The sequence below is a fragment of the Erythranthe guttata genome, chromosome 2 (genome assembly GCF_056151865.1).
Source record: "Erythranthe guttata isolate IM_541 chromosome 2, IM_541, whole genome shotgun sequence".
NCBI classification, from domain to species: domain Eukaryota; kingdom Viridiplantae; phylum Streptophyta; class Magnoliopsida; order Lamiales; family Phrymaceae; genus Erythranthe; species Erythranthe guttata.
The window spans coordinates 5202498-5215913 of NC_142534.1; the positions used below are offsets into that span (position 1 = coordinate 5202498).

The 13416-nt window shown below is 34.1% G+C and overlaps 2 protein-coding genes across 2 annotated transcripts; one reads left to right on the forward strand and one right to left on the reverse strand.

Moving 5' to 3' along the window:
• Window positions 1–2715: 2715 nt before the first annotated feature.
• Window positions 2716–5614, forward strand: LOC105978127 (uncharacterized). Its single transcript, XM_013003542.2, has 2 exons — window positions 2716–3100; window positions 3606–5614. Exons 1-2 carry the CDS (start codon window positions 3062–3064, stop codon window positions 5349–5351), a joined length of 1785 nt encoding a protein of 594 aa, XP_012858996.2. The 5' UTR covers window positions 2716–3061; the 3' UTR covers window positions 5352–5614.
• An 876-nt stretch (window positions 5615–6490) lies between these two features.
• On the reverse strand, window positions 6491–10680 carry LOC105978175 (transcription factor PIF3). The gene is made up of 9 exons (XM_013003596.2): window positions 10206–10680; window positions 9485–9730; window positions 8475–9408; window positions 8282–8386; window positions 8116–8181; window positions 7952–8017; window positions 7425–7844; window positions 7199–7322; window positions 6491–7001 (listed from the first exon to the last, which is right to left on the reverse strand). Exons 2-9 carry the CDS (start codon window positions 9562–9564, stop codon window positions 6991–6993), a joined length of 1806 nt encoding a protein of 601 aa, XP_012859050.2. The 5' UTR covers window positions 9565–9730; window positions 10206–10680; the 3' UTR covers window positions 6491–6990.
• Window positions 10681–13416: the final 2736 nt, after the last annotated feature.

The window sequence follows — 13416 nt, forward strand, 5'->3', positions numbered from 1 at the left end:
TTTTTTTTTATTATTTTTTTATTAGAAGTGGTATAATTAAAAATAATATTAAGTATAATTAAAAATAATTTGTTTAGTTAATTTTTTTTATTATTCAATATAAGTAGTATAATTACAAATAATATTAAGTATAATTAAATGTAATTTTTTTAGTTAATTTATTATTAAAAATTTAATTATAAGTAGTATAATTATAATAATATTAAGTATAATTAAAAGTAATTTGTTTAGTTAATTTCTTTTTTTATTATTAAAAAATATTATAAGTAGTATATTTTAAATTTCGATTATTTTCCAGCACCGAAAATATTAAAAATTCAACTTTGGCCCCAAAATAGTGTTTTCCATTATTTCTAACGGGCATGTATCATCGAGGACCGAAAGTGTTTAAAATTCAACCTTGGAGGTGAACTTTGTTCACTTTAGAACAATGGGACCATAAGGGAAATCAGGCCGAACATGAGCGACCAAAAGTGTAGTTCTCCCTCCTTATCGCCATTGCAATAAGTGAGACGTGTTAATAATTACGGCAAAGTTCACTTTGCACCCCTGACTTATGGATTTTGTCGCATGCGCACCCCTCAATTATGAAACATACTAAATATCCCCTATACTTTTTGGTCAAATTTACAAAAATAAAAAGGTATTAGTTTTGTAATGTTTTCTTGTGCAATTACAATCTCAACCCCAACTTTAGTCTATGGGAAATATATGTGAACTTTAGTACTAGAATTATTTTAGTTAAAATAAAAAATACAAAGTCGTTATCTCCTTAATTTTTTTTCCAACATAATTCATCTTGCAAATATTATTTTGATGAATGTTTAAGCAATTTTTTAGTTTCTTTTAATATTTTATTAACTTGAGCATATTTTTTTATAGTTTATAATGGCCAATCATTTTCCTCTAAATAAAAATTCATTGTGGTAGCATGTTTATGAAGTTTGAATATATTGGGGGTTTGACTTACATTGAGTGAGATTTTACCCTAATTTGATGTCCGATTTTGAGATATTTGATTTAATTAAAGAAATTAGATATGTAGTTGCTAAAGTGGTTTGGTTATGATTGCTATATAAATTGAACTCATGAGAACAACTAGAGTTGAACATTAAAGTAAAGTTAAGAAAAAGAATGAACAATAAATGAACTAATTTCCAATGAAAAAATGAGGAACAATAAAGGTAAAAAAAAAAAAAAAAAAAAAAAAAAAAAAGGTATATATAAACTTTAAACCCTTACACAATATGGATAAAAAGATCTACTAAAAAAAATCAATAGGTGATGTAAATATATTCAAATGGAATACAAATATGAGGAGTATTAAGTACATTTCGTAATTGAAGAGTGTATTTGCGGCTCACCCCATAATTCAGGGTGCAAAGTGAAGTTTGCCCTAATAATTATATTGAGGAATAAATAATGTAACAATAAGACAGATACTGTAAAAAAAAGAAAAAAAATAAAGTTTGAAAAAACAATAGTCAAGTGACAGACTCTTGCTTGTATTTTGATTCCCTATCTATTCAGGTCTGAATTATTTTACTATGACAGGTATATCGCATATCGAATTTTACGAGTATTAAATATTATTCCATAACTAATATAGTCATTTAATTATTTTTTAATTATACTGCTTTTGTACAGGATTAGCTGTAGAAAGAAATTAGTTTAGTCTTCACTGTCAAGCATATATTATACATGATGAAATCAATTATATTACCAAAAACATGTGTAACTAAATTCTGGGCTGTCCCATAAACCGACAAAATCAGACAACTGTTGCCCAAAAAAAATAATTAATTAAATATTAAGCCTTAAAATAAAAATGGTCCCATTGTAAAGCTTGTCACTTTTGCAATGACAGCGCCTATACCCAATTCTTCCTTTTCTTTTCATATTAAAGAATGCCATAATGATTCATTTCTTTTATATTTTTTTTAATTATATTTATACACACATATGTAAGTATATATAGAGGTGAAAATCAAAGGGAATGGATCTGAAATGTGTTTTTCGAAAAAAAATCAATATTTTTCTAAAGTAAAAAATGAGTTTCAATTTTCGTTCCAAGAAAACCGGAGTGCAAAAATTCATTCCGATTTCAGAATGCCTCGGAATCGACGAAATTTTGGAAATATCAGAAATCAAATTAGTTTATAATCTATTGTTCTAAAGTCGTATATAATATAAATTTTCATAATATTTTTCTGAATTTTCGCAAGAAAAATGCAAGAAATCCAAAAGAGTGTTCGACAAAAACGTAATAAATAAAAACACATGTAGGAACAACAAATTGAAACATAGATTTTCTTATAAATGTAACGTAAAGTTTCTAATACCAATTAAACTTTTATAAGGTTTTAGTTTACTTCACCCCTCGGTATTTATATTTTTTCACATGAAAAATAACATAAGTTATATTATGAAATTGCAAAATATATCGTAAAATTATACATTTCAAAAAACCATAGAAAAGTTATGAACTAAGATCGAGTCGGAAATTGGAACTTCCAATAATTTTATATACCATTCTAATATATTTACATTCCAAATAAATTCAAAAAAAATCAGAAATTAGAGCTTCGGAAATCATAATAAAAAAATATGGTTCCAAATTCGAATTTTTTTTTTTTTATTGAATTTGCGAGAAATTTCATTAGGAAATCCACCCCTACACATATATATAAAAAATAAAATAATTAAAATAATAATAGATTTGAAGAAGGTTAGCTGAAAGGATTTCCACTCACAGTACTCTGGTGACAGATCATCAATCATGTGAAGTTATATCAGTGTGTTATGGTTCTACTTTCTTCACTGTCTTTGCTTTGAACCACCCCACCCCCCCTACCCCCCACGCCCACCCCCCACCCCCCCCCCCACCCCACCATCTCCCTTTTCTTTTGTGGTTCTTTGCCAACCATATCATTCGTTTCTTTTTCTAGTTTTGCTGAATTGAATTATCTCCCTCTCTCTCTCTTCTCTCTCTCTCTCTCTCTCTACTTTTCTTCTGTGAGCTAAGTACCAAAGCAATAATAACAGCACTAATTTCCATTCAATGGCTACTGTGACTGTTGCATCAGATCATTCTCATCAGGTATTTTTTTCTGAAATTCATCAGTTTTATACTCATCCCGTTTCACTACTTTTTAGCTGCTGCTGCTTCTTTTTTTTTTTTTTTTTTGAGTTTTTCCTACTTTGTAGTGTTTGTAATAATCCTGGTTCTTGATACTCAGTGAACTCAGTTGAACTCAGTTGGAATCGGAACGAGTTCTTGTTAACTCTATGTTGATGAAATTGTTCACCACACTCATGTGGGGCTTTGATTAAAAGCAAGATTTCTGATTTTAATGTTTCTTAGATCATAAAGATTCGATTTTTATGTACTTATATGTTATCTATCTATATATATATATGTGTGTGTGTGTGTGTATAAGGTGTGAAAGCTTAAACTCCAAAGTATTAAAACTAGAGATCCCATTAAGAAGGATGAGAATTATGTTGTTCTTTTTATTTATCTACGTTTAAAAATATATAAATAAATTAATTAATTAAAAAAGAAAAAAAGAAACAAAGCCTAAGAGATTTTATATATACTGCAGGAAGTTGAGAAAGAAGTGCAATCAGTAGAGGTGAAGAAAACAGAAGCAGAAACTGTTTCTGTTTCTCCGAAAGAGGAGGATCCGAAAACCGAGGCACCGCTCCCTTGTGCTGAACCGGAACCAAAGATAGAAGAAGAAAAGAAAATCGAGACTCCTGTTATTGAAGAGCCGAAAATAGTTGAGGTTCCGATCGAAGCGGTTCCTCCTCCTCCGGCGGAACTAATTGCCGAACAAAAAATTGAAGATAAGCCCGTTGAGCCGAAAATTGAAGTTGCTGCTTCTCCGTTGGCTGAATCGAATGAAGAAAAGATCGAATGTGAGAAAATTGAAAAAGAAGAAGGAAAGAAAATCGAGGAAGCTGCTCTTATTGCGGAAAAAGAAATTCAAGAAAAGCCCGTTGAAGCAGTAAAAGCGGTTGAGGTTGTCGAGGAAAAAGTCGAGGAGTTGCCTACTGTGATTGAGGAGAAAATAGCTGAAGAAATCGAGAAAAAACCCGAGGTGGAAAAAGTCGAAGAAGTTCAAAATCCGGTAGAATCGGGAACTCCGATAATTGTTGTTGAAGAGAAAGATGTGGAGTGCTATCCCACTGAGATTAAGTCGGAAGAGAAAGTTGTCGAGCCCGAAAAGCTCGAAGCAGAAGCTGAAGCCCCAGAAGCTAAAGCTCCGGAAAAAAGCGTCGTAACTGAAGACGAAAAGCCAATTGAAGTTGTAGAAAAAGTTGTTGAGCCGGAAAAGCTCGACACAGAAGCTGAAGCCCCAGAAGCAAAAGCTCCGGAAAAAAGCGTCGTAATTGAAGAAGAAAAGCCAGTTGAAGTTGTAGAAAAAGTTGTTGAGCCGGAAAAGCTCGAAGCAGAAGCTGAAGCCGCAGAAGCAAAAGCTCCGGAAAAAATCGTGGTAACTGAAGAATTGGTTCAGTGTGAAGAAGAAAAGCCAATTGAAGTCGCAGAAAAAGCAGAAGCAGAAGAGAAAGTTGCCGAGCCCGAAAAGCTAGAAGCTGAAGCCCCAGAAGCAAAAGCTGTGGAAAGAAGTATCGTAATTGAAGAAGCGGTTCAGTGTGAAGAAACGCAGCCAACGGAAGTTGCAGAAAAAGCAGAAGAGAAAGTTGTCGAACCCGAGAAGCTCGAAGCAGAAGCAGAAGCTGAAGCCCCAGAAGCAAAAGCTGCGGAAAAAAGTGTCGTAATTCAAGAATCGGTTCAGTGTGAAGAAAAAAAGCCAACTGAAGTTGCAGAAAAAGCAGAAGAGAAAGTTGTCGAGCCCGAAAAGCTCGAAGCAGAAACTAAAGCCCCAGAAGCAAAAGCTGCGGAAAAAAGTGTCGTAACTGAAGAATCGGTTCAATGCGAAGAGGAAGAAAAAGTGGTGCCGAAAGACAGCAAATCTTTGTCTGAAATCATTGATGAAGATAAGGAAGCAAAACCGGAGAAAATCGAGGTGGTGGAGAAGAAAGTCGAGGAGGCTGTAAAAGCAGTCGAAGCGAAGCTGGAGGAGGAAGAGAAAAAAGTCGTCGAGAAAATCGAGGGAACCGTGCTAGCTGTCGAAGCGAAGTTGGACGAAGAGAAACAAGACGAGTGTAATGAAAAAACCGAAGAAGTTGTTACCAAGGAAGAAGTTCCGGTCAAGACGCAAAAGCAGTCGATTGTGAAGATGGTGAAGCAGTCGCTAGTGAAGGCGAAGAAGGCTATTATCGGAAAATCTCATAACTCGAAAACGCCAGCTGTCGCTGAATTGAAGGATGAAGGTAAAAAGTAATGCATGAAAAAGGAGGAGTTTGTGATCATATGATTTAATTTGTTTTTATTTTTGTGTGATATGTTGGGTTTTTTTGGGTTTTAGTTTGATTATTTGTTTCATGTTTGATGTTGGATTTGCCTGCATGAAGTGTTTTCAGTGTTAGGTATACTAGTGTTTTTTTTTTCTTTTTTTTTTTAATTCTTGATGTTATGATATAATTCATTTGGTGGTTTGTGTATTTATATGCAAGATGATATTGGATTTATTGATTTATTGGTGTATATTATATGTATTATATATGTATTATACATGTTTGTGTGTTATATATGCACATAATACTAGTGAACTTGTCCGAATATTGTAAATTGGAATTAATCTTTCATTTACAAAAAAAAAAAAGTCATTTTTTGCAACAGTGCCAATCCTATTCAATCCGTCTGATTTTCACCCCTACTCGCACCAACCTTTCCTCTACAACATTTAATAACATAATTTCTATAAATACTTCTATAATCACATAAGTTCTTTCCAGGACATTGCAATTGGTCGAACATAACCAATCATGAAATTCCATGCGCAATCAGACCATTTATTTATTTATTTATTTGTAACGAAGGAACCCTCGGCCAACCATATAAGTGTACCGTAAATCTACACTCTCGTATAATAGCTTGCAAACCATACGAGAGACGTAAACCACTATAGATTAATCACTTGTGACGAGCTCGACCTAACGACCAGTGACAAGACAATTTGAAGTTTGGCCATTTGATCCAAACTCTCTTGCTCCAATCGTTAGGCTATCCCTGCGGAACGACGTGGTTTTTTCTGCATTTATAGAGATGAAGATAATGCAATAATTGGAGCATGTGCAATAAATTCAACAACCTTTTCTATCACCTATAACTACACAAAAAATACAATAAATCCTGGTCTGTAACACACCATTTTGTCCACAGACAACCAAATTCCAGAACATGAAATTAAATTATCCTTTAAAGCAGATATTCAATCAATAAATGCAAAGAACATGAGCACAATGGATTAAATCAAACCTAGATTATAATGACATAAAATACATGTCCAAATTAATTTGAATTGATTAGTAACCACAAAAAAAAAAACTTTAAAAAAAATGAAGGTCAACGAAAAAAATATCATGGAAACGATAATCGTATATAGTTTGATAGTGTATTCAAGAATCGGCAGCGAAATACAGTTGATAGTATAATATTCAAGAATCGACAGCGAAATACAGACACGAGCACACAGTCGCATTTGTCGAAACTAAAATGTAAAAAAAATAAAAAATTACAAACGTGTGAAGTACAATAATGTGTGTCAAACCAGGAAATCGTATTAACAAGGGCAAAGACGTAGACATCTCAAACACATCCGCAAAGACCTACTCTACACCGCTCAACACACGAGTCGACTCGTCTTCAATAAATATACAATAAAGTAAGAGAGCAGTCGATTTTTGATTCTCCTTAAAAAGTACTTCAAAATCAAATTTTGTAGTCTGATATTTCTATCGTTAGAATTTTTTTTTTGACAAACACTACAAAATTAGAGTGTCGTATCTATTGCAAAGTTCGACCACGTACGCAGATAAAAGCCATCAAATCGTCAATTTAGGTGTTTAATCCCGTCCCGGCTAATCATAACCTAGATCAAGAACGAATATTAATTAATTACAAAATTATTAGATAGTAACGAAATTCAAGTGTGCAAACACGGTACACTACATACTATATATATATATATATATATATATATATATATATATATATATATATATATATATATATATATATATATATATATATATATATATATATATATATATATATATATATGATTACCTGGTTTTTTGCTAATGTCAGTTTCTGTAGTAGAGGTTACAGCCGTTGTCCCGCTAGCTTCTGCGGCCGTTTTAATTTCTCGTGCTGCAACTTGTTTCGTTATCACTTCATTTGTAGCTTGCATCTGCATTATAAAGAACATTTAAAAAAAAGGGAACGAAATAAAGTCGAGATGTTTCTTATCTTTAAGGGAAAAAAATAAAATAAACATTTTAAGAGCACAAACCTGATCGGATTTACGGTTGAGTGAGCTGGAAGCTTCTGCATTGCACATCAATGGTGATTTCGCAATCGGAGTCGCATGAGGCTGGCTGGTTGAAGGAGCCAAGGGCGGTCTCGGTACTAAATTGTGAAGTCCTTGACTAGGTTGACCGTACACCGGAAAGTTAGTGGGACCCGGAATTCTCTGGAAAGTCGTTGGACCCGATAGTGGGGGTGCAGGAAAAATCGGATATCCAGAAGATCTACCATTCATGTCGATCATATGATCCATTCCGAATCCCATTCCCATTCCCATTCCCATGCCCATTCCCATTCCCATTCCCATTCCGATGCCCATGGGAGGAAAATGTGGAACGTGAGCAGGATGCATTCCCGCGGGGAACATCATTTGTGGCATACATAAACCCGCTCCCATCGACATAATCTGCACAAAACAAATATATCGAACATTTTATTAAGCTAAGGAAATTAAGCAAAAAAAAAAAAATAGATCGGAATTATAAGCTACATTTGTCGGGCTTATTTAACAACCTGTACTTGAAGTTGAAGGGTTTTTAGATACTCGATGGCTTCGTCGAGCATCGAAGCTTTATCCGCCTGACAGCAATGAAAGAAACAGTTTCGATCATGATAAATCGAAAAAATTACGAAATTTAATAAACGAATGGAGAAATGAATCTAAAAAAATGCATTACCTTATTGCAATTCGGAATGAGTTCTTGCAAAGCGCGCATTTTCTCGTTGATTCTATCCCTTCGCCTCTGTTTGATGACACGTTGTGATAAATCGAGAGAATCAGTTTATGTAAGTAAAAATAAAACGGCACAATATATAAACAAGATTTACTATTTCTTGATTTACCCTTTCGGAAAGATTATGTACTTCCGCTGCTCGGCTTCTCTTCGATCCACCACCTCCGCGACCAAGGCTCGGTTTTTTCGCACCCACAAATTCCGTATCAATATCCTGTGCACAAAAAAAAAAAAAAAAGAATTAAGACAAATTCACAATCAACCGAAAAATCTTTAAATAATTAACGATAATAACGACTTACATCACTATGGCATTCCGACTCTTCAATATCACGAAACTTCCTCTTCCTTCTCGAATTATATGTCTGTTCACAAGAAACCCTATCGCCGCTATTACCAGAACCCACAGATGACGTAGCAACAACGGGCTCGACGGGTTTCGATTGTTTTTTTACCGAATCGCCATTACTACTCTGAATTACGGGCTTGTCGTTCTTGATTGAATTTTCTCCGCGTAAATTTTTACTTCTTTCGGCGGGGCACAAGCCTTTAGCTGCTGCATTAAACACCGGTTCTCTTGAAGCAACATCTTTTCGTGTGATATTAAATCGATCAACGAATGCGGATTTCTTCACCAGATTACTCCCACTGGCAGGTGAAGAGCCTTTCTCCCTAATTTCCATCCTTTCCAAAACCGACGAAACCGTCGGAATTGCATCGGGGTTGGAAAAGTTGGATTTGACAAGGGTCTTATCGGGTCTTGCAAAATGGGAGAAATTCATCAAATTCGAATTACTAATCGGTTGCTGTTGTTGCCCTACGGCGTTTGATGTACCAGGCTGCCATGAGCTCAACATATGAGATTTAGAAGACGAAGACAACGCAGAAGACGAACACGTATACAAATTACTAACATTCTGCCCACAACTACTTCTCTTTTCGGCGGATGGGAAGCTATTTTGGGCCGTAAGACTCGATATTTCGGGTAATTGGGCAAGAGCATCGCCTTCTATAGGATAATTCAACCAAGGAACCATTTCATCGTCCTGGTCAAAATCCAGTTCAATATCGTCCGGAACCGAGTCAACCACATCGAATTTTCCGATTCTTGAATTTCCTAATAACAACCCCGGATCGCGCGATTTACGAGGAGGGCTTTTTGGTACACGGCTGGATTGGCCCTGCATCATGATCTGACCGTTCTCCCACACTAGCTCGACCAATTCATCGTCGGACCTACACGAAAAACAACACACGATTATTGTTATTACAAAATACTAACGATAAATCGTAGACAAGAATAGGGCCTTACCGAGAAGAGAGATTGGTCGGTTTTTGGTGGCCGGAATCAAGTTGGCCTCGAGCCATTCTCAAGAATTCGGAGAGAGGCATGATGGAACAAGAATTACACAAATGCCACTCAATTTTTTGTTGCTGAAACACAGTAGCTGAAGTATTATTACATTGGTTCTATGATTCCTTGAGATCCATTGTTGTCAAAAACAAATCTTGTCAATGTTTAACTGTGTGAACACCATATCCACCACCACATCAATACCTACAAAATTCACCGCATATATAAATACAGATATATATGTATATGTATATATGACCACATGAAAATTCTGCTATTTATGATGGAAAAAAACACACAGTACAGAGTTGTTTATATTTGTTTGAGCATGTTTAGCTCACCTAGTTATGTCTTAAATCAGCAATATATAGATATCTATATATAAACAGGTCAAAACCCATTTATTTAATACCAAATTGAGGTTGTTTAAGTTAAAAAATTCAATATTTTATTTTCAAACTCGATCAAATTCAATCATTAGCAGATTTAACCCACATGAGATTTCTTAAATTATTCAACCCCCCACAAATCTTTCTAATTTAATCTCTCTCTCTCTCTCTCTCTCTCTCTCTCTCTCTCTCTCTCTCTCTCTCTCTCTCTCTCTCTCTCTCTCTCTCTCACACACACACACACACACACACACACACACTAAATAAACTTCAAGAAAAACAAAACCCACCTCTTAAACCGGGCTCATCAGCACATCTCCCAAGAGATTTACAATTATTTTTTTTATCGGGAAATATTTCCCAATCGAAATCTTGACAAGATTTTCACCTTCTTTTTTTCAGTCTGAGCAATGATGATTTTTCTCGAACTGACAAACGGATTTTGCTAATCCAAATGCACGGCGCACGTTTTTTTCAGCAGCCAGCTACTTGGTTTAATCTCCAAGACCGGAAATTCTCTGTTCCTTGAAAATACACCAGAGAGGAGAGAGAGAGAGAGAATTGGGGGAGAGAGGAGAGAGAGAGAGGAGTGAATTATAAATATAGGGGAGTTGTAGAAGGCGGCGAAAGGGTTGCCCAATTTTGGCGGTGGCGGAGCGAAAAGCTAAGAAGCACAGTGGCGGTTTGCGATATATAGAAATATGCTGCCACAACTTATCTACAAAATGCTCAATTTTGCTTAAAAAGTTTCAACTAAAAGTAAATGGGAAATTTTACTAAAACGTCCTCAAAAATGTTTTAAATAACTAATAAGTCCTTTCGCATATTTTGAATTTCCTAGAAGTCTCTCGAACAAATTAATTTGACAGTTTAGACTGAAAATAGACAACTGAGAGTGAAAATGAATAGTTTAGTTGGATAATTTTGACTAAATTAGATATCTTATTTGAAAATAATTTTTCATTGGATATGGATTTGAGAACGGATGAGTTTGGAGAATAACAAATTATTTTCAGTCTAAAATGATTAGTTTATGTTAGAGTCTCTAACTAAGTTGTCCGATGGACTTTTAGCGAAATGTGAATATGATTATTATGATTTGAAAGTGTATTAGTGCTCAGGGATCTGCAGCAAATTGTCCCAAATTAAAGGTAAAATATGACTCGATTTTGAGAATCTTATCATTTAAAAAAAATCATTAGTAATAACTAATTAGTTAAAATAATTACTCTATGAGAGAAGCTCATCTAATTTTTGTTACGAGTAAACTATATATATATATATATATATATATATATATATATATATATATATATATATATATATATATATGTATGTACATACATTTTCGTTGCAATGGAGATTGGAGAGTGTCGCATTAGGGCCAAGAGTATGGGTTGAGATGTTCAATTTTCTGATGTTAGATAAGATTCACTGTATTTTGGTTGTGTTGTCTGCATTTTGAAAAAAAAAATTCTAAACTAAAATTATCTTCTTCATATATATATATATATATGATTGGGTGAGAAAAGTATAAAATATGTTATCCTGCAGCTAGATTTGATCTTAAAACCAGCACAGCAGAGAAATAGATTCTACTTTCCATGGATTTTTTTTTATATGGTGTCCACAATATTATTATTATTAATTACTTATTTGTGTGTGACTGATTCTCTTCTTCTGTGCCTCAATCATTCGTGCCAATTACTCTCTCTCTCTCTCTACAGTATAAGATTTGGTGTAGTGGGTAGAATTAAATTTATCCATAATAAATTGGAATCATTGTTCTCACTCAAAGAAAAAAAAAATTGGAATCATTGTTCAATTTGTACTCTTAGAAATTTTGTTAGTAGGATAAGTTAATTTCCCTTTATTATTAGTTGAACCGTTAATGACAGCCTTAAATATAATATTCTTAAGTTTCGTTAGGACAGGCAACTGAGCCGGGCCTAACCAATGTTCGATGGTTCCGCTCAATTATATTCGAACCGATCATGTTTTGTGGTGAAGTGTATATTGAATTTGAGTCATTTAACTAAATCCAATTTGTTTACGAGCCGAATTTCAGCTTAGTATGAGGTTTATTTGAGCCTAACATCGTTTAGAGCTTCTTTGGATTGGCTTCAATGGAGGTAAATTTTGTTTATCACTTGTTTTTCATAAAAAAACACTTCACTCGTTACAGTAATATAATAATGAGGCCCGATATAAATCTGAAATCCGAAAAAATACATGGGCCGAGCTTGAACCTATACTAATGATGTCAAATGTTATGTGAATTTAGGCCTATATTACGATGTCCGATGGTATATGAGCTTGAGCCAATTTAAGCTCGACTCTCGTGGTCCAATTTATAAACCTAGCTAAGGAAGGGCAACATCAACTTTTTACCCCACTTCTGTATGCAAACAAAAATAGCAAAGTCAAGAACCTAATCTCATTTTCTTATTAAAAGAAAAAACAAAAGAACCTAATCTCAATCAAATCTATATGAATAATAAAAGAGATATCCTCCTTTTGTTTATTGTTACAAAAAAAAAAAGAAAAAAATCAAATCCATATGAAAGAAAAAGGTTAATTACAAAAACCCCTTGAACTTAAGTTAAATAACAAAAAATACCCGATCTATCCGTAACAAACAAAATCCCTCTTGATCGAGTTTTTAATAGAAAATGTGTAACGTCCATCATACCTTCTTTTTAATAGGTGATAAATAAAAGAAAATATTTGAAATTGTATTAAGTCTATTCCCTAAAACAAAATAAAAAAAAAAATCCATGAAAAGTTACACTGTAAGGGATTGGTGTAAGACAGAAACAGACCTCAGGGGTTTTCGGTAATTACGAATAGGTGGAGTTGATTTTGTAATTTAATCTAAGTTTGGGGGGTTTTCATAATTTACCCAAAAGTAAATGAGGGGATGAGGCATGTCACATGTATCATGTATGTATGAAGCAGAAAGATGATGAGGGATGGGACAATGTGGGTCCCACTATTCAAATGGTTTCCACGTGGACCCTCAAACCAATAAGATTGTGACGTATGGATGCACACCACAATTTTATTTTTTCTTTTGTGTGGTTCAATGTATGTATAAATAATACCCACCAAAAAAAGGTTGGCCCAAGAGATTTGGAGGTGTCCGGATAAAGTGACCCAACGTCGTACGGGGCAAGTGTGGGACTTCACGTGCACCTATGCTAAACCACGTGACTCTTTGTTTATATGTTTTACTTTTATTTGATTTCTAATTTGTATGTATATATATATATGGATGTGACCAATTCCCTGCCATGTGTATGGTAAATATACTTTCCTTTTTGTGTCCCTTTTGTTAGTTTTTTCTTTTTTCTTTTTTTTTTTTTTTTTTTTTTCCTTTTTTAATTTCAACGGTTGAGGATCCAATTCATTAACATATTTTTTGTTTGGCGGCGGTTATATGCAAGTTCATTTTTTTATTAGTTCAAAACAACATAAAGGAGTTTATTAGTTCAAGCCCGT